The sequence below is a fragment of the Scomber scombrus genome, chromosome 2 (assembly GCF_963691925.1).
Source record: "Scomber scombrus chromosome 2, fScoSco1.1, whole genome shotgun sequence".
Classification (NCBI taxonomy): domain Eukaryota; kingdom Metazoa; phylum Chordata; class Actinopteri; order Scombriformes; family Scombridae; genus Scomber; species Scomber scombrus.
In genome coordinates, this window is record NC_084971.1 from 12,406,844 (window position 1) to 12,428,161 (window position 21,318).

Sequence of the window (21,318 nt, forward strand, 5' to 3'; positions counted from 1 at the left end):
ACACTCTGTGACTCATCCCCCAGGCCACCTTCCCTTACCCCATCTCTGGTCAACCTCTACACACACTCAACTCACTCTTATCTGCTCCTGTCTTTCTTTTTCTTTCTTTCTTTCTTTCTTTCTTTCTTTCTTTCTTTCTTTCTTTCTTTCTTTCTTTCTTTCTTTCTTTCTTTCTTTCTGTCTGTCTGTCTGTCTGTCTTTCTTTCTTTCTTTCATTCTCTGCTCAACCTTCATCAACCCTCTCTCATTCTTTCCTAACTTTACTCATTCCTTCTGGCATATCCCACCCAAACCTCCTCCACCCATTTCCCTCCCAGTGCTCCTCCAAACCACCACGATGCCGTCAGTCCTTATGCAACCCCAGCCCCGCTTGTGAGGGAAGTAGCCCTGCAATGCAGCACAGTTATAAAATAGCAGCGGCCATTATGGGGGCTGCAGCTGAGGAAAAAAAAAAAAAAAACACTACTGTGTGGTTGTACTGCTCTGCACTGGTGCTGCTGCTTAATGCTGTTTTTGAGTCTGTCTCTTTATGTGTTGCTCTGCAGGCAGAGTAATGGGTGTTTTAATAGCTTTTCTTCAAGGTCAAATCAGTGCAGCCAGCTGATAGGACGGTTTTCAGGCACAATACAACCATTGGTTCATAAAGAGATGATGCATATAACACCTCCAAAATTGAGATCTAGTTTTATATAATAGATTTTAGACGCAGAATCTGCTAATCTGTCCTGAACCATGGCGTACAAATGTGTTGTTTGATTTGTTTTCTCTCTGCAGATTTTGATATTTGACTACAAGTAGGGTGTTTCTTTGCTGCCAGCACTATTGTTAGCTAATTTAACTATTAGGATACACATACCTGGGCATTTCCCTTATCTGCAGTGTTGTTGCTAGGCTCCCTGACGTAGCTGTGTGCTGGTCTGTAGCAGCATAAAGCTTGCCAAAGAAAAGCAATTCCACTTCTGTCCATGGTTCAAGAAAATAAATGCTGGATGATCTCTCCTAAACTCCTGATATGAAGAAAGGATCATGTGTGCTTTTTACTTACTTATTACTCGTTTATACTTCTTCTGTTGTAACAAAATAACTCCTCTGGGAGGTTTTGTTGTAGAAGTGTGATATTTTTAAGATATGGCTAGAAAATGTACATAAAAAGAATCAAGACAAAACAGATCCACTTAGATAGCAAAAGCCTTTGCAAGTTGTTATATAACAAATTATAAAGGGTTTTGCTATATAAATGATTCTTGATTTTGTTCCTCGCTAGTTGTCTACATTTTTAGTTTGTTTTCATTTTAAAAGCTCTTTATGAATTGTGCATAACATTTTATTAACTGACATGTTATGTTTTATATGTAAGATATTAATCTGTAATTGTAACTAGAGTTGTGGAATAAATATGGTGAAGTAAAAAGGTATTTTAAGTACAGTATATATATATTTTGTTGCTAGAAGTTTATTTTTCAACAATAAAACATCATGTCAAGTACATTTTTTGGTTGCAATTCTTCTTCAGAAAAAAAACCCAGCTTTATGGGAACAATATCAAAAACACAAGTTTATGTTATGAGTTGTGTAAAGAAATTATATATTACAATTATATTACAGTCTAGATCTGCTCTATGTGAAAAGTGACCTGAGATAACATCTGTTATGATTTGGTGCTATATAAAAAGAATTAAATTGAAAATTGATTTGAATCTCAACAAATGTATATTTTATTTGTAAATTTTATTTATATATATATTTAAGTGTACTGTTTCTGACATTTGTTTTTTCAGAGGAAGTAGTGGGACTGGGACTGGATAATAGCATAGTGAATATTGAGACTGCATTGTATGACTACGACAAACAATAAGCAGTAGTAGTAGCAATTTATTTTGGTCCTTATTGACAATTTTCCAAAAACATAACATAAATAAATACAAATAAGGCATGAGATCAAAAGGAAAAAAAATATTACACTCATTTTTAATTGCTTTTCACTCAGTAACTCTGCCTCAAATGAAATGTCTTTTTTTAATATCTTCGGCACTAACCCTAACCCCTCACCACCTATTTCTGTGTCAGCCTCACTCCAAATTATTTTATGGTATTATTATTATTATTATTATTATTATTATTATTATTATTATTATTATTATTATTATTATTATTATTATTATTATTATTATTATTATCATCAATTTGCAATTTGATGGGTTTTATTATATAGGTCCTCAACACGGCTCATCCGGTCTGGTCCTCGGTGTTTGCCTCCTACTTGACATGCGCACCCCTGAGTGCTCAGATGCCCTACAACGCTTGCTCGTAAGCGCTGAATATCTAAAGCAGGATAGGAAGAAGAAGTGAATCTAACCCACGATGGTCTCAATGTGAAATAAATACCACGTCTCTGGAGGGTTCAAGGTAAGTGTTACTGCTCGGGATTCCGCACCAGTGTCATGAAATGATAGCTAAAGAAGGGTTTATAACTTAGGCTAACTTAGCTTAACTGTTACGATTAAAGTTAGAGAGGTGGGGTTCATCAGCTAACATTAGCTAACTTTACACCACTGAGAAGCCTGTAAACGACATGTGAGGATGATTTGGGCAACGTGTCCAAATCATGCTTTAAAAACACCGCGTTGGTCTGGATTTGAGACTCTTAGCTATTAGTATTTTGCCTTATCAAGTTGTCAGGTGGGTTAGCTGATGTTAGCATTACTTTGAAGCTAAAGTCAGACAGCAGCCCAACTCTGAATATGATCAGTTAGATAATGTTTGCTAAAATGGTTAAAAAAACCAAAATCAAATATTAAATTATCGCTTTGATGCTGCCTTCAGGTGCTCGTTATAAGCTGATGTAACTGATAATGTGTTAAATGAAGTGGTTTGGGGCAGTGTTAGCTAATTGAAGCTTGAACTTGGGTGCAAAAGATGCCTTTGTGTTACAATGACGGAGTTTCGGGGAGATACATTATCGTAGTTTGAATTCAATGATGATTTAACTAATGTTAGCTTCTTAAAGCAAAAAAAAAACCCCCAGCTGTTTGTATTTGTTTTGTTAGGGTTTCATCGTCAGGTTTTCATAGTGAGTTGACTTTGTGTTGGTATTTTTTATCACAATATACCTGGATGTGTTGTGCTTATCTGTTAAAACCGCAGGCCACGTCCCCAACTTTTTTTTTAAAATAGTTAATTAGCAAGTTAACCATGGTTTCTTCATGTGAAGTTGGTCAGTGGGCGTGGACAAGGCATCTAGGTTAGTTATTACAGCAAAACATTAAAGGCATACCATGCATTATTTGTTGGTTGGTGTTTGTAAACACATGCAGCAGTTTGAGGTAGTACGAAACTGTATGCAGATAAATACAACATTCATGTCTGGTTGTTTTACAGCAGCTACATCCTATAGCTATAGCACAAATAAACACACCTACACCTTTGCTTTTGTGTGAATGCGGCTGTGGCCCCTCTGCTCTGTGTGTGTGTGAGTGTGAGTGAGTGAGTGAGTGAGTGAGTGAGAGTGAGTGTGTGTGTGTGTGTGTGTGTGTGTGTGTGTGGTTTAACCCCACTCTCAGTCAAACAGACCGCAGAAAAGCAGCACTCTGCACACAGTAGACAAGTGAAAAAATAAGCAGGGGAACCTGCAGGGATTGACACAGCAAAGTAATAAGAAATTACAGACAGGGGCTAAGGATCTCTGAGGGCAGGGTCTCAGGGTACATACACCGCCACACACTTCTAGTGGCTCATAAGTGATGAGTCTGAATTCTCCACTGCACCTGAATGCACCAGTCTCTAGACACTGCCTAACATGTTTGCTTCCTTACAAAGGACATTAGATGGCAGTGTGCCATTAATAAGGATATGGCATGTCTTCATGTGTATCACGACATGGATTGAGCACCTCAACCCTGAAAGTAGAATATTTTTTTATGATGTTTGTTATCTTAAAGCCATGACGTTATATGATATATCAAGCTGATATCAGTGCTGAAAAATGTGTGAGGAGAGGAAGTTATTAAATGATGGATATTCTCCAAGTAGACTCATTGTGGTTTTGAAGACTGAGTCATTTGTAGGATAGCTGTTTCTGCTAAGACAATTGAGGAAGCTTCGTACTTAGATCTCACATGTAGGGAAGGTAGTATATCTGCCCTGTGTTTATTGTAGTCTGTTTGATGTTTTTTGGGGGGAATCCTGTGGAGAAGCGGGTTGACTGCACAGTTCATGGCCCGTTGCTTTGTTTACTCTTTTTGCTTCATCTGAGTGAGGCTGCATTGAACCAACTGTGTGTCACCGGTGTTTGGTCGAATTTGATGTTGAATTATCTGTCCTTTGTAGACCAGGATGTCACAACTGTGTCAACACTGAGAGCAGTTTATGCAATTTACGATCACGGTTGCCATTCCCTAATGTCAAACAATTACAGGCTTACGTGTTACACTCCAATAGTTCAGCACTTCACAGATGTTGTAAAGACCCCATCATTTTTGTTCATGTGATAAAAGAGTGCCCCAAACCAGGCAATAACGATATTTTTTAAAAATGAAGTAAGGAAATAAAAACATGGGAGCAAATTAAAACTATTGATGTCATTTCAGAATACATAAATAGCACCTATTAAACTACACATGTGTAAGTTTGAGGTTTCTGTACATTTTAAGAACGTTCATGTTAGTCAGCTTTTCTTGCTGAGAAAAAACATCCATGAATTTAAAAATAGCTGTGTTGGTGGAGGATGTTTCTTCAAGTATGGGTGAGAATATGAATAACCTTCCAAGAAGGGTGTGAAGACTTACAAGAAGACCTAATACAACTGGTATTCGCACTAGATTTTGTCATTTAATAATTGTATTTCTTATACTCTTTTATTCCCCCCTAAACTTTATTTGTGTGTTGCTCATCCTATTTCTTATATCTTATTTCTCTTCATTAACCCCACTAGCTCAGAACTGACACCAGTGTTAATACACTTTTATGGGCCAAGTGTGCGGTCTTCACCTTTGTTTGGTTAATGTACATCCAAGTTACAACCAGTCTCTGTCCAGACATGCGCAGATAAGTCCACACACACTCCCTGTAGTAACAACTACACTATCTGGCTGCCGTCACCTCATTGGTCAGACTGGCCTCAGCCCCTAGCAACCACTAAGTTACCAACCATGATCACATACATCTGTTGTCAGAGGTCAAACTGTTACAATGCCATAAAAACAGTGCTTGACTGACTGACTTTTACAAGGGTTCCTGTGCATTTAAGAAGCTCAGGGATAAGGATGGGAATTGATAAGATATTGATAATAATGCCATTCTTGATTCTGCTTATCGGTGCAAGACTTTATCAATTTCTAATCAATTCTTTGTGTGGAAAAATTAGTTAATTTATTACTTAGTCATTACATTAAAACAAGTTTGCCGCACTACCCTCACAGAGGAGTTCCTGGTTATTGATAAGAGGAATTGATAAGCTCGGAGGCAAACACTTCTGATGAAATGGACAATTTATAACCGGTTCTCGATTCCCATACCTTCTCAGGAACATTAACTATGCATTGCATCACATTGCTTGAATTTCACATCTGTGGTCATTAAAAATCTGAAGTTTAGGCTGTGAAATATATTGTGACCTAACTGGGTTGGCTTTCTATATCTGCTACAAAGACAATTCATTCACACTGATGGAGTGAAAATGGAGAGAACAAAGTGAAAAGTTACTTTGTAGTAGTTCTACTCCAGAGTCTCTCATCTGGAGGGAAATTCTTCCTGCTGGGCTCTCAAACTGTAAATTGGTCTGAATGTTGAGTGCTGCCCTTTGGCCAGGAAGTCTACGTTTACTTTGAAGAAAAGCTGGAACTTTTCTGTGCTGCTAATGTCTCTGTGACTTTTATGAGAGTGGTGTGGTCTCATTTTGACTGTTGCATTTGTTGTAAATATATATATCTGTAAACTGTAGTTTATAGAGCAGCAATCAATTCAAATGTAAAGTATGTAAATATAGTAGTATAGTCAATTAAGCGATAAGTCAATTGACAGAAAGTTAATTGGGAACAATTTTGACAATTGATTAAACTTATGTAATTTTTCAAAACAATCATTAGTTTGAGATGTTGTCCTAACTAATGAGGGCCAGTGGAGATGGACATGTGGATGTTAAAAGCAAACATACTGAACTGTGAAACAGACACTAAATAGACACAACGTGAGACTTTAAGGACTTTATTACATGTAAAAAAGGAGAAAGCTGTTCTATTGCAGCACTCATCGCAACCAAACATAAAGTTTCTGGTTGTGGGATTCCTCTGTTTCTTTTGCGTGCAACGTTTGTTCATTGTCATGGCAACCTAAGGCATGTAACTTTTTTTTTTGTTCTGTGGCCCCCTTGCATCTAATTTGTAGCTTGCTGGCATCCATGAGAAAAATCCAAACAATGAAAGTAATTATGTAATTTCAAATGCTTTGCACAATTCATCACATGTATTCCTACATATGAATTAAAGCCAAACCTTTATGGAAGCAGATAAATGACAATAAACTGAAGTACAGAAATGAAATTATAGTCATTTATATATTTTGTTGTCAATTTTTCATCTGTAAAACATGTTACAGTTGTTAAAAAAACAACAACTTTAAGGCATCATGTCAAGCATATAAGTTAATGTAATTGGTTGAGTAAAGAAATCAAGGGTTAGGCTTTTCCAAAATCTCTAATATTGGGCTGTTTTAGAAATCATGTATCAGTGGGGCTATACTATAAATGTAGAACAAATGTGATTCTGAGGAAAGTTTCTTGTAATCAAGATGCTTTAACCCTTTTAAAACTGAGTCAAAATGGGTTAAGCTGAGGATCACAACTGTACATTTTTTCTGACATTTTTTCAGAGGAAGTATTGGTCAGAAATAATGTAGAAACTGAATAAATAATGGTGTGGTGACTGTTAAGACTATTTCCTGCTCTGTATGCCTGGCAGGATGCTTCATGCGCTTTTCTTCCTCCCACTTAGCCAATCATGCTCTGTAAATCCAAATGAACCCAACCCAGATCTCATGCAGCCCCTCCCCCAGCTGTATTTCTGTGTCACCCTCCCTCCCACTCTTCATTTCTCCGCTCCTCCTTTGCCTTGCTGGCTCGCGCATGCCGTCCATTTCCCAATACAGTTTGGCTAAAAGATAGGAATAAAAAGACAGAGGCAGGAAAGGACAAGAGAGAGATTGTAGCTCAGAATCCAAAGACGTGTGTGATGGAAAAGCATCCGGGCTCCTTGTGCATAAACCCTCATGTGAGTCATGCTGCATTTTTTATGTTTCCTGTCAGCCTCTCTTTTATTCATTTTTTTTTGTCTTCACCTTCCGATCCTTCCCTTCTCTCTCTCACTGTCTGTCATCACCTGTTTCTTGTTCTGTCTGTACAGTGACTCTGTGTGCCTCTATTGCTGTGTCATCCCTGCCTTTCCTCTCTGCATATGCGTCCCTGCCCCCCATACCATAAGGCTGGCTGCTGATGCTGTCTTGTGACGCTTGAGTAAAAGTCATGGTGTGCTGGATGAGAGTTAGGGTAAATCACAGGATTCAGTCAAGGAAGTTTTTTTAAATGTTTGTGTGTGTATGACATGGCGCATGGGAAGGGGGGGGGGGGGGGGGGCTGTTTTCCTCCCTGACAGGGGGAGCCAACAGGATGGGTGACTATAGTGAAGTAGAAACACATTACACTGCTATAGATTTGATTGCATGTATTAAACTGTACACCAGGTAATAGGCAGGTGATAAGTTTAAGTTACAATGTAGATCTAACCACAGATTCAATTAGGAAATAAACAAACAAAAAAGTCTTTATAAGCATCACAGTTCTCACTCCAACTGTGGCGTGGGACCATTATGGAGAAAGGTATGTACAGTATGTTGTCCATCTCCGGGGGTGTGACGAGTACGCCACGTATCGTGACCAGCCCCCAGGCCACCACCTCCAGTCTGTTTGTACCTCAGCTCAAGGATTTTTAGTACCGCCTTATAGCCATGTGATGTTAGTGGCTGCATTTCTGGAGTGGCGTCTCAATGCATATAATGCACCGAGTGTATTGGAACCGATCATTGACTGAATATAAATGTGGACAGCGAGTCTCTGCTTCCTAAATGTCTATCTTTTTCCAGGAGTTGCCATCTTGCTTGTGTCACTTGGAGCCAGGGTATGTGAAGAAGAGTCAGGCAGTGAGATGAGTGCTTGTGGGCACGGTCTCGCTGCCTGACGGAGTTTTGAGAGCGGCTGTCACTGCTGTCAATCATGACACCACACCCCCTTTTTTTAATCGCCAAATAATTCAGAAAAATGAGCATTTGGACAAGTGGATGTTCAGCTGTCAAGATGTTTTGACTTCTCTTTTGGGGAGCTGTCATGACATCCATATTTATATACAGTTAATGGTACCAATCAGAACCAGGGACTGAGAAGCTGCATGCACATCTGGAAATATAAATGCGAGTGTTGACACTTTATTTACCAACTCTTTGAGAGAACACAACACTCATTTAGTGTATCCCAAATAGGGTACAGATCGGCCATTGGCCCCCTTAACTTCTAGTGACTCAAAGAGGGGTTTAATGTAATATGTTGACAGATACTGTTGGTAGAACGAATGGGGAACTGTGGTAACCTACATAATCTTCCTCTTCCTTCTCTTGTGCTGGACACTTAGCGCCTATCAAACCTTTGGGGCAGCTTGAATCAGTCAGTGTGAGACTTTAACAGAGCTTGTGTTTTTGGCAGTCACTTTAGATTTGTTTCAGCGGGATGATTTTGACCCGTTGTAGTTTCCATCTGTCCCTCGACAGGAACTGACTTCAGTTAAAAGAAGTTTGTACTACTGTTGTGGCTCTAACTGCTGTCACACTCTGTTCTTTCTTCTTTGCAGCTACTGGGGCAGGGTTTGTGTCAGATTCACAGGTGGCAAAGGGGCTTTGAGGTGAATGTGTTGTGTGGGGACAGTTTTGGTTTTGTCTTTGCGTGGTCATGGTTTTTAGTTCCAGGTTTCTTTGGTCGCTCTTTGTTAAGAGCTGTTGTTTTTCCTCAGTCTCATTTATGCTGTGAAATTACTTTTCAAGATTGCAGCTTGCTTTTCCAGTTCTTTAATATCAGACAACTGAAATCCTTAATCACATTCCTGTTTGCAGTCAAATGGATTAAAAAAAAAAAAAAAAAAAAAGTTTAATTGCTGAAAAGAAGGTAATACAAGGTATGTGGAAATACATTTGAGTGGGCGTTGACTGTTGGCTGAGCTGGCAGGGCCACTGACATATAATGTAAACACACTTCTTCAGTTAATAGTACCTTATCTAAGGACACAGTGTTTTGTTAGCTGACGTCAAGCTTATCCGGTTCAAGGCGGAAGTTAACAAGAAGCCAATGCTTGTGAAAAGGATTTCATTTATTAACTGACTGCAAAGCTTGTTACATGTTGAAAATATAGTAGGCTAACCAAAATGCTGTTGAAATAAAGATTATAATCTAAAAATACAAAATGTAGTCCACTTTTAACGGTCAGTCTTTTCACTTGCAAATCCACACAACCACACTGACTGTGCTGTTCTCTTATTGGCTGCAATAAACTTCAACTTTGGAAAAAGTGATATTTAAAATCCACAAGTTTCTGTTCCATTAAATCCTCACGTGTTGGATCTGAGCGATATGACGGTAATGGGCCAAGCAGGGGCCACTTAATACAGGAGAGGCAGACTGTGGTGTGCCGCTGAGCTCTCGCTAGCTGGGCTGGTTACGCCCGACATGTTTGCTTGCTGAAATTCATCTTTCACAATGTCAGTGTTTCATATTTTTATGTATTCCATCTGGATTTAATGCAAGAAATCATGGATTGCAAAATTGTTTATTTAATTTATGATCATTAGCTAGACCGTAATGCTGGCTTGGGTTAGACAGCAGTAATTATCCTCCACATTCACATAATCCGTTTTATTTACAGGTCATGTAGGGCAAATGTCAAACATTTTCAGTGTGAATTATTTAGTCTTTAACATTATAAAAACAATAATGATCTTGGGGTTTTGAATGTTTTGAGAGCTGAAGTTTGACGTCTTGATTAATCCAGCAAATAGTCCAAAACTCAAAGATATTCATTTAAATAATGCAAAATAAGATGCTGGAAGCAGCCAGTATGTGGCATGTTTGCCTGATTAAATGATTAATCATTCAAAATTGTTAGAAATACATTTTCTGTCAATTGACTCTTCGATTAATCAGCTAATATTTTCAGTTGCTTGACTTGCACACGCACAAGGATGCACGTGTACACACACACACACAAGCATGCATTTATCGTGGTACACATTGATGCTGACTAATCAACTCAGTGGTAGTAACTCTCTATGAAATGTGGCTGTATGCCAGCATTATAGGCCAATTTATTAAACCTTAACTGTCAAAACCAAAATTGTCTTTGCTTTGTTTTATGAGCATTAACAAATCACACTACGAAACTACTAAACTGTCGAACGACGCAGGCAGGCAGTGCACTTTTCACGAGGTGGATTTTCAGTAGCTTATATTATGTTCCATATAATATATAATAATAATATTTGTTGCTGCGGATATTTGTGCTGTTCACTCTCATATTGAACATCACATTCAGTCTCGAATATGTACAGATGGATTTTGGAACATTTAGACATTTGGATTAAAGAAGGGAAAAATAATTAAAATCTTGCTACTGTAGTTTGTATACATAGCCTCTGAAGCCAGCGAATGTTGGCCGTAATGTAACGAAGGAGTTTTTTGAATTGTAAATCATCTATAGATCCTCTAGTTGAGTCCCAGAATATAAAAATATAGAGCTCTAAATGAGCATATTAGGTCCCCCTTTAAGCATACTATTGGATAATATTAAAAAAATATTTTAAAAATACATTCTGGTTTGGCACAGAAAGGCTCACACCTTTTGTAATGGGTGAGGCTAATTAAGAGAACCATTGTCATCAGGATCTGACGGGCTGAGACGTGAGACAAATTGCCATTACATTAACGCAATAAGGTGTGTGTGGGTTTGGGTATGTAAGCGCTGCGCTCTTTCCAGATTGACTGCTTTTGAACAGCATTCATTGTGACGAGCCAAGGTGTCACTTCATTCAACCGGTCTCAGTGGCGTCAGAGAGATCTGGTACAACCTGTTTATGTGTGTCATCAGTTGCATCTGATCATGTCGCACAGACAATAAGCTACTCTCCTTGGAAACTTTTTCATGTATGGCAGCCGAACTCACATGACATACCACTGTCCCTTTAAAATGTAAATGACTATGTTTTCCATGTTGTTCAGTTTCAGACCGCCTTCTTGATTTTTGATTTGGCTTCAAGTGAGGCTACTTTGGAACATGCTGGAAAGCCTGTATCCATCATCTCAAATCATCGTGATAGATGTATCACGTTTACCCTAAATAACAAGACTGACAGTTAAGATTGACTGCTATGAAGAGCATTTCCCCTTTCATTGTCACACACCCAGGTTTCACTCCATTCAACTGGTCTCAGTGGTGTCAATGGGATCTGGTACAACCTGTTTATATGTATATCAGAATAACATGGTCATGTTTCACAGACAATGAGTAACTCCCCTGACAGCATTCTTTGTGCAGCTGAACTCACATGACATAACACTGTCCTTTAAAATATAAATGGCTCGATATTTTCCATGTTGTCCAATTTAAAACCCCTTCTTGATTTTTGATTAGGCTTCAAGTATGGCCTCAGATATATCTGGTAAGAACCACAATCTCTTTGTCCCTCCATTTGTGTCCCTTTTCCAGTGGATTGGTAACAGCAATATTGACTTTACACCAACATACATGGGAACAGCAGGGGTGGTTCAGCTTAAAGAAGTACAAAGTAGCCATTCATTTACATAATAGTAGTACAGATAGACAATATTACAGGCAGCACGGACTGTGTTAAGCATTCTCAGTCCATTCTCAGTTTTTCAGAAATGGTTCACGGTACAATGATAAAGCAACACATACAAGCTAGTAAAGAAGGATATTTTCTCTGCTTGGACACTTTACAGCTTTGTTTTGGAAAAACTGATGGAATTTAACATTTATGCCACAGTGGGAACCCTGTTTTGTAGTCTTTGTTTGTTCATTCCTAAGTCAATGAACCCCACTACATCCCCCATTCCTATTCTCAGAAGTAGAGAGGAAAAAAATGCAGCTCAGCCAGTGGCTAAATCTAATCTGCAGAGTTTGAAAATTGCAAGAAGTCAATCCACTCTGGAGTTTGTGGTCCCTGTGATTTAATACATCGAATGTGTAGTTGTTTGCTTTCTGGAAGTGACACCTGAAAAATAGTGTTGCCAAGAACTAGGCTTTAAACGTGTGAATGGAAAAGCGTCCTCACAGCAGTAGATGGCAGCAAGAGTTTGTAAAATGAGGATTCTCTTTTGAATGAAAGGGGCCTTCGTTAATGTTATTAGTAGCAGCTGTGCTTTTATAGCCCCTCGACTGTGTTAAACTGTAACTAGTGCTGAAGTTCACAGTGATGACGGCTCCCTTCATCAAAAGGCCGATTGGAAGTCTGGTGCTTAACGTGTGTACTGTAGTTGCAGTTTTGTGTCGTGTGTATTGTTATATATCACCCATCATAATCATATTCTCTCATATTCCTTAATAAGATTCCTTCTCAACTCCTCTCACTCAATCTTGATTTGTTTTCTACATTGACTTTGTTTATCTGAGGTCTTTAAGTGACATTTGATCCTCTGTATCAGAGGAGGGATAGTGACATATCTGGGTTTTAAGGGGTATTCACCTAAATGTTATGCACTCTGTGACCTTGTTGCAGCTCCTGCTCGATCAGTGACATAGCAGCAGGGCAGAGGTTGCCCTTCATTTAGACACTCCCATTCAGAAACCTTGGTGACTAATGTCTGTACCGCAACATAAATGAAATGGCTGAAGGAGAACAATAAAATATGCTCCACCAAATGTTCACAGACCGTATTATGTTTTTCAGATTTTTATAGCATTAGGCATTTTTTTTGTCACTAAATCTACAATTTAAAATCAGACTGATTGTATTAATCAAATCTCATGTTCAGTTATAGCCTATTTTTATGGATGAAGCTTTACCCTAGTTCATATTGCCTACTGATTTCCCCTGTTAACTGGTAAATATAAGTTGTCTTGATAGATCTGACAGCTTACAATGGCAAGTACAGCAAATTTAAAGCAGTAACATTTGTAAGTATTACTTAAACCATTCAAAACTCAAATAGTAGTATTAGTTAAATATCCTCTTTTGTTCCTGTCAAGTGATGTGTGACTGTGACCCTTGCCTTTCCATGCAAAGCACTGCTGCCCTACAGCATGTTTCACATCTCTGGGAAAAATAAACTATGTCAGCATGTGTTGTTTTGTGTAACATACACAGCATTTTTAGTATAGTTGTGTTGTGTTTTCATGCTTCAGCATCTGAGTATTCGGAAGGCCCAAGTGAGTATGACCTGTGAGTGGGCTTGTATTAAAAATAATGGTTAATATTATGCCCTTCAAAATGTTAACTGCATCTCACCTACTCTTTTGTCTTTTGTCTTCTAGGAGCTATACTATCTGAAAATGCAAAGAAGCAGGGAAAAGCTGGAGAGGGAAAAGATGGACGAGCAGAATCGGGTACATTAATACTGTGTCTATATGAAAATGAGTTTTTGTTGAATATTATCACTCTAGTTGAGAAACAAATATATGAAACATTTTTCTGTAATTATGTACACAATTGTGATGAAATGATAATATTCCTACAGATCTCAGTAGTGGAGCAGTAGTGTTCCAATCTTTTGGATTGGAACAAATAAACACTCTAAATGTATTGTGCATTCTAAATTCAAAACAACTAATAGCCTCTGTATGTCTCCTTTTGGTGTAGTGCAAAAGGAAGTTGAGGGTATGTGTGGCGACATGCAACAGAGCGGACTACTCCAAGCTGGCTCCCATTATGTTTGGGATCAAATCCCATTCTGATGACTTTGAACTTGAAGCAGTGGTGCTTGGTTCACATCTCATTGATGACTACGGGTAAGACCAACTGACAGCGTTTTTACTTACGTCGCTTCATATCCTGAAACAACGTAAGTTATAAAGCACTAACAAAAAGAATCTCCCAAATGTGATCAATTGGGTATAGCTCTGGTCCCTGCGAAGGCCATTTTCTTGTTCACCAAACCATTCAGTCATCTTTATCCTGCCTCCTGCTCTCCAGGAACACTTTTCGTATGATTGAGCAGGATGACTTTGACATCAGCTCCAAGCTCCACACCATCGTTAGAGGGGAAGACGAGGCAGCCATGGTGGAGAGTGTCGGGCTGGCACTGGTGAAACTCCCTGATGTCCTCCAGAGGCTGCAACCCGACATCCTGGTCGTTCACGGTGACCGTTTTGATGCGCTGGCTCTGGCGACGGCTGCAGCGCTGATGAACATTAGAATACTTCACCTGGAGGGAGGAGAGGTGAGTAGGCAGGGCTTCAGAATATTATTGACACTCATTGATCAATGAAAGAGGAGCAGCAGTCTGCTTGATAAGGAAACAGTTTAATTAAGATAAGGCATCAATTCTTTTTATGTGTTTCTTTTTTTAATTTCAACATATCTTTAACTCCTTATAAAAATCCAAATGACAAAAGAAGATCTTCTGCTCCACTGCACCTGTATGTCAGACTTTCCGTTGTGCAGGAACATTGTAGTAATTATCACATGACAAATAACATTTAACATCTGCTCTCTCCCTTGCTCATATTCCCAGGTGAGTGGTACAATTGATGACTCAATCCGCCACGCCATCAGTAAACTGGCCCACTACCATGCCTGCTGCACACGTAGGGCAGAGCAGCACCTCATTGCCATGTGCGAGGACCACTCTCGCATATTGTTGGCCGGCTGCCCTTCTTACGATAAGCTGCTGTCATCTCATCACAAACAAGACTACATGGATATTATTAAAAGCTGGCTGGGTACGTGGGACAGAAACATTGTGTTTGAATTGACAGGGTAGCTGTGTATTTTCTGAATGATGTGGCAGTAAATTATACACAAAAGATCATAAAGATTTATGTCTGTGTTTACGTTTTTTATTGATTCTACAGGGGACAAGGTTCAAGATCAGGACTACATAGTGGCTTTGCAGCACCCAGTCACCACTGACATCCAGCACTCTATTAAGATCTATGGACTAATGCTGGATGCCCTGATCTCCTTCAACAAGAAGACCCTCATTCTCTTCCCTAACATTGATGCTGGTTAGTTAAACCCACTAGTTAGTTCCTTCTTGTTTTTCCAGTCTTGCTTATCTTTTTATGTGTGAAGTCGAACTAAGATGAATGAATCCATCTGTGTCCATGTCCCATCTCAACAGGAAGTAAGGAGATGGTGCGCGTGATGCGGAAGAAGGGCATCGAGCAGCACCCCAACTTCCGGGCGGTGAAGCACATTCCCTTTGAGCAGTTCATTCAGCTGGTCTGCCACGCCGGCTGCATGATTGGAAATAGCAGCTGTGGAGTACGAGAGGCCGGGGCCTTTGGCACACCTGTCATTAACCTGGGAACAAGGCAAACAGGCAGAGAGACAGGTGAGAAGGCCCAGTAACAACATCACTGCCACCTGCTTCACCCAATTGTGGCAGTGGTACTGATTTCATTGATTTTCATCCACCATGCTTCAAATCCAGCCAGAATGTTTCTGCATCTCTCTCTCTCTCTCTCTCTCTCTCTCTCTCTCTCTCTCTCTCTCTCTCTCTCTCTCTCTCTCTCTCTCTCTCTCTCTCTCTCTCTCTCTCTCTCTCTCTCTCTCTCTCTCTCTCTCTCTCCCCCCCCCCTTCCCTCCATGTTCCCCATCATCTCTCTGCTATGGTTATTTAATAAAGACACAAAATAATAAAGGTTAGATTAGGGATGCACCGAAATGAAATTTCTTGGCCGAAACCGAAAATGAGGAAACCAAAACCGAAACACCGAAAGAAATTATTATGCCAATTATTAGTACCATTGCATTTATGGCTATGACTGTGTACTGACCTCACTAAAATCAAGGCATTGCAATTCAAAGAATAAATAAATTACAAAAGTATGAAAATATTTAGCACTGACATTACAACAATGCACAATATAAAATTAAGTTAAAAATACAATTGTTACACTTGGTGTCGGTCCGGGGGGTGCGATCGGTGTCGGCCTAATAAGCAACAACACAGAGCTATAAGGACGCTTTACTTTCACCCGCTGAATTTATAGTCACACAAACACACACACATGCAGACACTCTCTAGTGCGCTCTGCTCTCCTTCTCCTGTGCTGTGCGCTTCTCCGTCTCCAAGTGGGTTCTCCGCATCCATCGCGGCCCAGATCATTTCTCGTGCGCGCTGCTTTAATCCCACATCCAAGTAATGATCTTTATAACGCGGATCAAGTACAGTCGCAATGAAGTGCAGAGGATCCAAATAGATCTCTGAAACGTGTGCTGACAGACTCTAAGAGTGTACTACACTTTAGTTTTGTAATTAAAGGAATAACGTCTGCTACAGATGCATCATGGGAGCTGATCTCTTTAGTTAGCTGTTTCGGCCGTGTTGTTTCGGTGATAAAAGTTTTTCGGAAGAAGATTTTCGGTGGCCGAATTTTCGGTGCATCCCTAGGTTAGATAAATGACATTACTAATAGAGCATCACATGTGCTCAAGTAAAATGCAGCTCGTTATAAGTATAATGTTTATACATTTGCCTGCAGAGCTTGTAAAAATGACCATATATAACACTGGTTGATTTAAACAAAACTTGCAAATATCCTCATGCAAATATCTCACTGGGAATTGGAAATGTCAAGGTCAGTAAACTTGCATTATCAATGCAAAGCAAATACATTACACTGTTTAATTAATGTACCGCGAGTTGTTTATCTGATTAGTGTGTTGACGGTTTCTCCCTCTCTGTCAGGTGAAAATGTTCTACATGTGAGAGATGCCGACACTCATAATAAGATCTACCATGCTCTGGAGCTGCAGTTTGGAAAGAGATACCCTTGGTAAGACAAATGTGCTCCCTGTCTTTGTTTTACTTTGTTTTCTAGCCCCTTGTCTCTGGCCTGTCACCTCTGACTCATTTTGATATGCAACAATAAATGAGAGAAAGGAACTTAAAGCTGAGTGTTTGGCTGATATCTTCTGTTGACATCTGCAGACTAGTGATTTCAGTTCGCTGAACTCTGCAATGTCATCCTGATCTGCCTGTCAAATACTGACATTTGGACAGTCATGGTATTGTCTGACAAAGTTGGATTATTGTACCACCACTAGTGTTTATAAAGTCCAGAGCTCTTCACAGATACATATTTCATGCTGTCAAAAAAACTTTTATTTAACTTAATATGAGTTGTCGAAGTGTTTAGTCTTGATCTGTGATTCGATTATGTTTTGCCCCTAGAGGAGGATTTAGAGACTTCTTACAGAAATGTTTAATTTAAGCTATGATCATGTATAAAAAGTAGAATAATCAAAATGTGCATTTATGTCTGTTTCCCATCAGCTCTAAGATTTATGGTGATGGCAACGCAGTGCCCCGTATACTCAAGTTTCTGCGTACCATTGACCTGGACGAGCCCCTTCAGAAAACCTTCTGTTTCCCCCCAATGAAAGACTCCATCTCTCAGGATATCGATCACATCCTAGAGACGCAGAGTGCTCTGGCTGTTGACCTGGGAGGGACCAACCTCAGAGTGGCTATTATCTGCACGGGGGTAGGCTGCATAGATTCTTATCTGGACAGACACATCCGTACAAAAGTTTCCGAGTCATTTTCTTCTAATTGGTCCCAATAAAGCTGTGAGTCAAAGTAAAACAAGACAAGTCCAAGAGGGGGCTGAATACATTTTGTCAGCACTAATGTCTTTACTGATACTGCCGACATTGTGATTCAAGTTGTGCATTAATTATGCACTAATCATCATTAATTTACCATTAATTATAGAAGCTTATTACTTTGGATAACAGTAGAGATATATTATTTATACTGTCTCAAGCTTTAATTTGCCTTTTTGGTATGCAACGTAAAATACCATTAAACACTCCATGCTCTTCCTCTCTCCTGCTTCTTCCATCTGTCTCTCTTAAACTCCCTCTCTCTTACCAGGGTAGGATAGTAAAGAAATACACTCAGCCCAATCCAAAGACCTTTGAGGCCAGGATGCAACTCATATTAAAGATGTGTGCAGATGCCATGCAGGACGCTGTCTGCCTCAACTGTAGAGTACTTGGAGTTGGTATGAAAAAAACACACATGCATACATATAAATTCCTGAATGAAAGATATGATCTAGGCAAGCTTTTGACTGTCATGTTTATATCATGGGTGACACGTTTTAACAATAAACCTCTGATGCTGAAAAGCCAGTACCTCACCTCGAGAAATCTCTTTATCTACATCTCAGGAGTGTCTACAGGTGGGCGTGTAAACCCACAAGAAGGTGTGGTGCTCCACTCCACAAAGCTGATCCAGGAGTGGTCGTCTGTGGACCTGAGAACGCCCATCTCTGACGCGTTACACCTACCCGTCTGGGTCGACAATGACGGGAACTGTGCTGCGCTGGCTGAGAGGAAGTTTGGTCACGGCAAGGGAGTGGAAAACTTTGTCACTGTCATCACAGGAACAGGTGAGAAGGCAGGAATTTCAATCATTCAATCAATCATTTGTTCCTTCGTCATTAGTGTGAGCTGGGTTAGTGCCAGTATTTACATAAAATAACATGTAGTAATCTAGTTATTTAAAAAACTACTATTAATAGTTGAGATAATCATATTTTGAAAGAAATGGTTTATCATTAGAGGTGTAATGATTCTCCAAGCTCACAGTTCGGTTGCATTATGTACATTTGGATTTAGTTTTGTACTGTAGTTAACAAGCTACAAAGTGAAGTTTTATTAATTGACTTGAAACATTTGCCTGTGTAGGTATTGGAGGAGGGATTATCCATCACAATGAGCTGGTTCATGGCAGTACCTTCTGTGCTGCTGAGCTGGGACACATCATGGTTTCATTAGAAGGCCCGGAGTGTTCATGTGGCAGCAGAGGATGCATAGAGGCCTACGCGTCCGGCATGGCCCTGCAGAGAGAAGCCAAGAGACTGCATGATGGTTAGTGTTTGTTTGTGTATTTCCAGCTGCAAGGAATGTGCTAAGTCTCAAATAGACTCAGAAGAGTGAGTCTTCTAAACACAGTGTCTGAACATCCTCAAAGCAACTTTAATTCACTGTCTGGGATCGTATGTACAGAAGGGTATAGTTCACCCAAACATATTTCAGCATTGGGCATGTAGCCATACATTGAGTCTGAATTTTTTTGAAAACATTATGTTTGATTAAGCTGATTTAAATACTAAAATTTTGCAGTACATTTTTCTGTATAAAAACTGGGCTTTGATAAATTTCATGAAAACCTAAGATTACAATTAGGATTGTAAGATTAATTAATTAATTTAAAACCTGAGATGTAATTTTGTTGAAATCTAACAGGATAAAGAAAACCTTGAAGAGTCAAGTTAATTAAATGTACCTCATTTCAACATGACATGTATTGTACATCTGAAATGGCTTCATACTGTCACATCTGACCTGTGTGTTTTTTCAGAGGACCTGCTGACAGTGGAGGGGATGGATAGGAAACTGATGGAGCCAATCACTGCTGCCCACCTCATCAATGCAGCCAAACTGGGGAACTCCAAAGCTGAAGCTGTTCTCAACAAAGGTCAGAGCCAAAAGCGAGCACATACACATACAATTCTGAAAATTCATAGTCACTGGTCGTAGAATCTGGCATTAAAACCATTGAAAAATCCTAATTTCTGTCTATCTGTCTCTCCAGCTTCCACAGCGCTAGGTGTGGGCATCATCAACATCCTCCACATAGTCAACCCCTCGCTGGTGATTCTATCAGGTGTCTTGGCCTCTTACTACCAGGCCCCAGTGCAACAAGTCATCACTCAGAGAGCCCTCTTCTCCACCCAAAGTGTCAAAGTTGTCTCATCAGACTTGGAAGAACCTGCTTTACTTGGAGCTGCTAGCATGGTGTTAGACTATGCCACCAGAAGAATATATTGAAAGACAAAGCCCCTACTTCTTGATTTTCTAAGGACTGCTACCAACAAAAAGACTGCAAAACTTTAAAGCAGTAATTGTTCTAACACATTAACATATCTAGGGGGGCACATATTGAGGGCTAGAGTGAAAGGCGATGCGTTCAAACCATCGTGTGGGTTGTTTTTTTTTATATATAAATCTTGCTTATTGATAAGCTTAATGATGGCAGTTTTTCTTGTGGTGTCCACAAAAATGCAGATTCTCAAGCCTGTGAAATAATACTTTAACCAGGCCAGATGTTGGCTAGATTCCAGCATGGACACTTCATCTGTGAAGTGGGTCCATTGCACCCAAGCATCACCTTTTCAATAATGTACAAAGCCATCTTCAAACTAATAATACCCATACAGGGCCAGATTTACTTGTAATATGATGTGGGAGGATGAAAACCTCATGCTAGTTTCCGATGTGACCAAAATATTGCTGAAAATTCTCATTTTATTTTCTCTGTTCATTGCTTACTGTCTCACTTTTCTATAAAACTTTTGTGGAATTTTAATTTTAAATTTTTATTTCTTTGGGAGATAAGGGTGACTATCAAGCTCAAGTTACATTTCCATGTTTTGTTAAAATTTAAATTATTTAAGGTATAGGAAAATATTCAAAGTGCTTTAAGAAGATAATATGGTTTGTGGTCTTAAAGATTATAGGGGTGATGACTGGAAAGTATAAAATCTGTTGAAACTGTTTTATTATAATCAAATGTTAACCACACATCTTATTAAGATTTGAACTGATCTGATCTTTTAAAAAATATATTTGATTTCAAAATATGTATGTGATTTGTATGTACTGTTACATACTGTATTGTACATTACATGTCATTTGAACATTTTGGATACATTTCTATGTAATTTTATTGGGTTATGTTGGTCCAAATAAATGCACATATCTTATTTCAGATATAAACAAAAATAGACTTCATTTAAAGCAAGGAAAACATTTCTTGGACACTCTGTAGAGTGTTGCAAAAGTCCAATCCACTTCTTTTTTTTTCTCGCTCTCTTTGGTTTTAAGTAAAAGAATGAGATTAATAAATCTGGTATTGAAGGGATGTGGGTTCAGTATATGAAAACCTGCTGACTGAGCTCCTGGTTCCAAAAGTACTTTCCCCATTGCAAATGTTCTCCCTCTGAATATTAAAACAATACAAGGTGTTTATATTTCAAC

The 21,318-nt window shown here is 39.2% G+C and overlaps 1 protein-coding gene across 2 annotated transcripts; it reads left to right on the forward strand.

The window, feature by feature from the left end:
- The first annotated feature begins 2,285 nt into the window (after positions 1–2,285).
- Positions 2,286–20,985, forward strand: gne (glucosamine (UDP-N-acetyl)-2-epimerase/N-acetylmannosamine kinase). 2 transcript variants are annotated; one of them, XM_062427811.1, is made up of 14 exons: positions 2,286–2,406; positions 13,575–13,646; positions 13,900–14,048; positions 14,233–14,479; positions 14,774–14,981; positions 15,114–15,266; positions 15,383–15,595; positions 16,955–17,042; positions 17,543–17,753; positions 18,146–18,275; positions 18,444–18,665; positions 18,964–19,146; positions 19,640–19,756; positions 19,874–20,985. In XM_062427811.1, exons 2-14 carry the CDS (start codon positions 13,593–13,595, stop codon positions 20,107–20,109), a joined length of 2,211 nt encoding a protein of 736 aa, XP_062283795.1. In that variant the 5' UTR covers positions 2,286–2,406; positions 13,575–13,592; the 3' UTR covers positions 20,110–20,985. The 2 variants fall into 2 exon arrangements, with proteins under 2 accessions (XP_062283795.1, XP_062283787.1); XM_062427803.1 differs by lacking the exon at positions 2,286–2,406 and adding an exon at positions 7,115–7,262.
- The last annotated feature ends 333 nt before the right edge of the window (positions 20,986–21,318 follow it).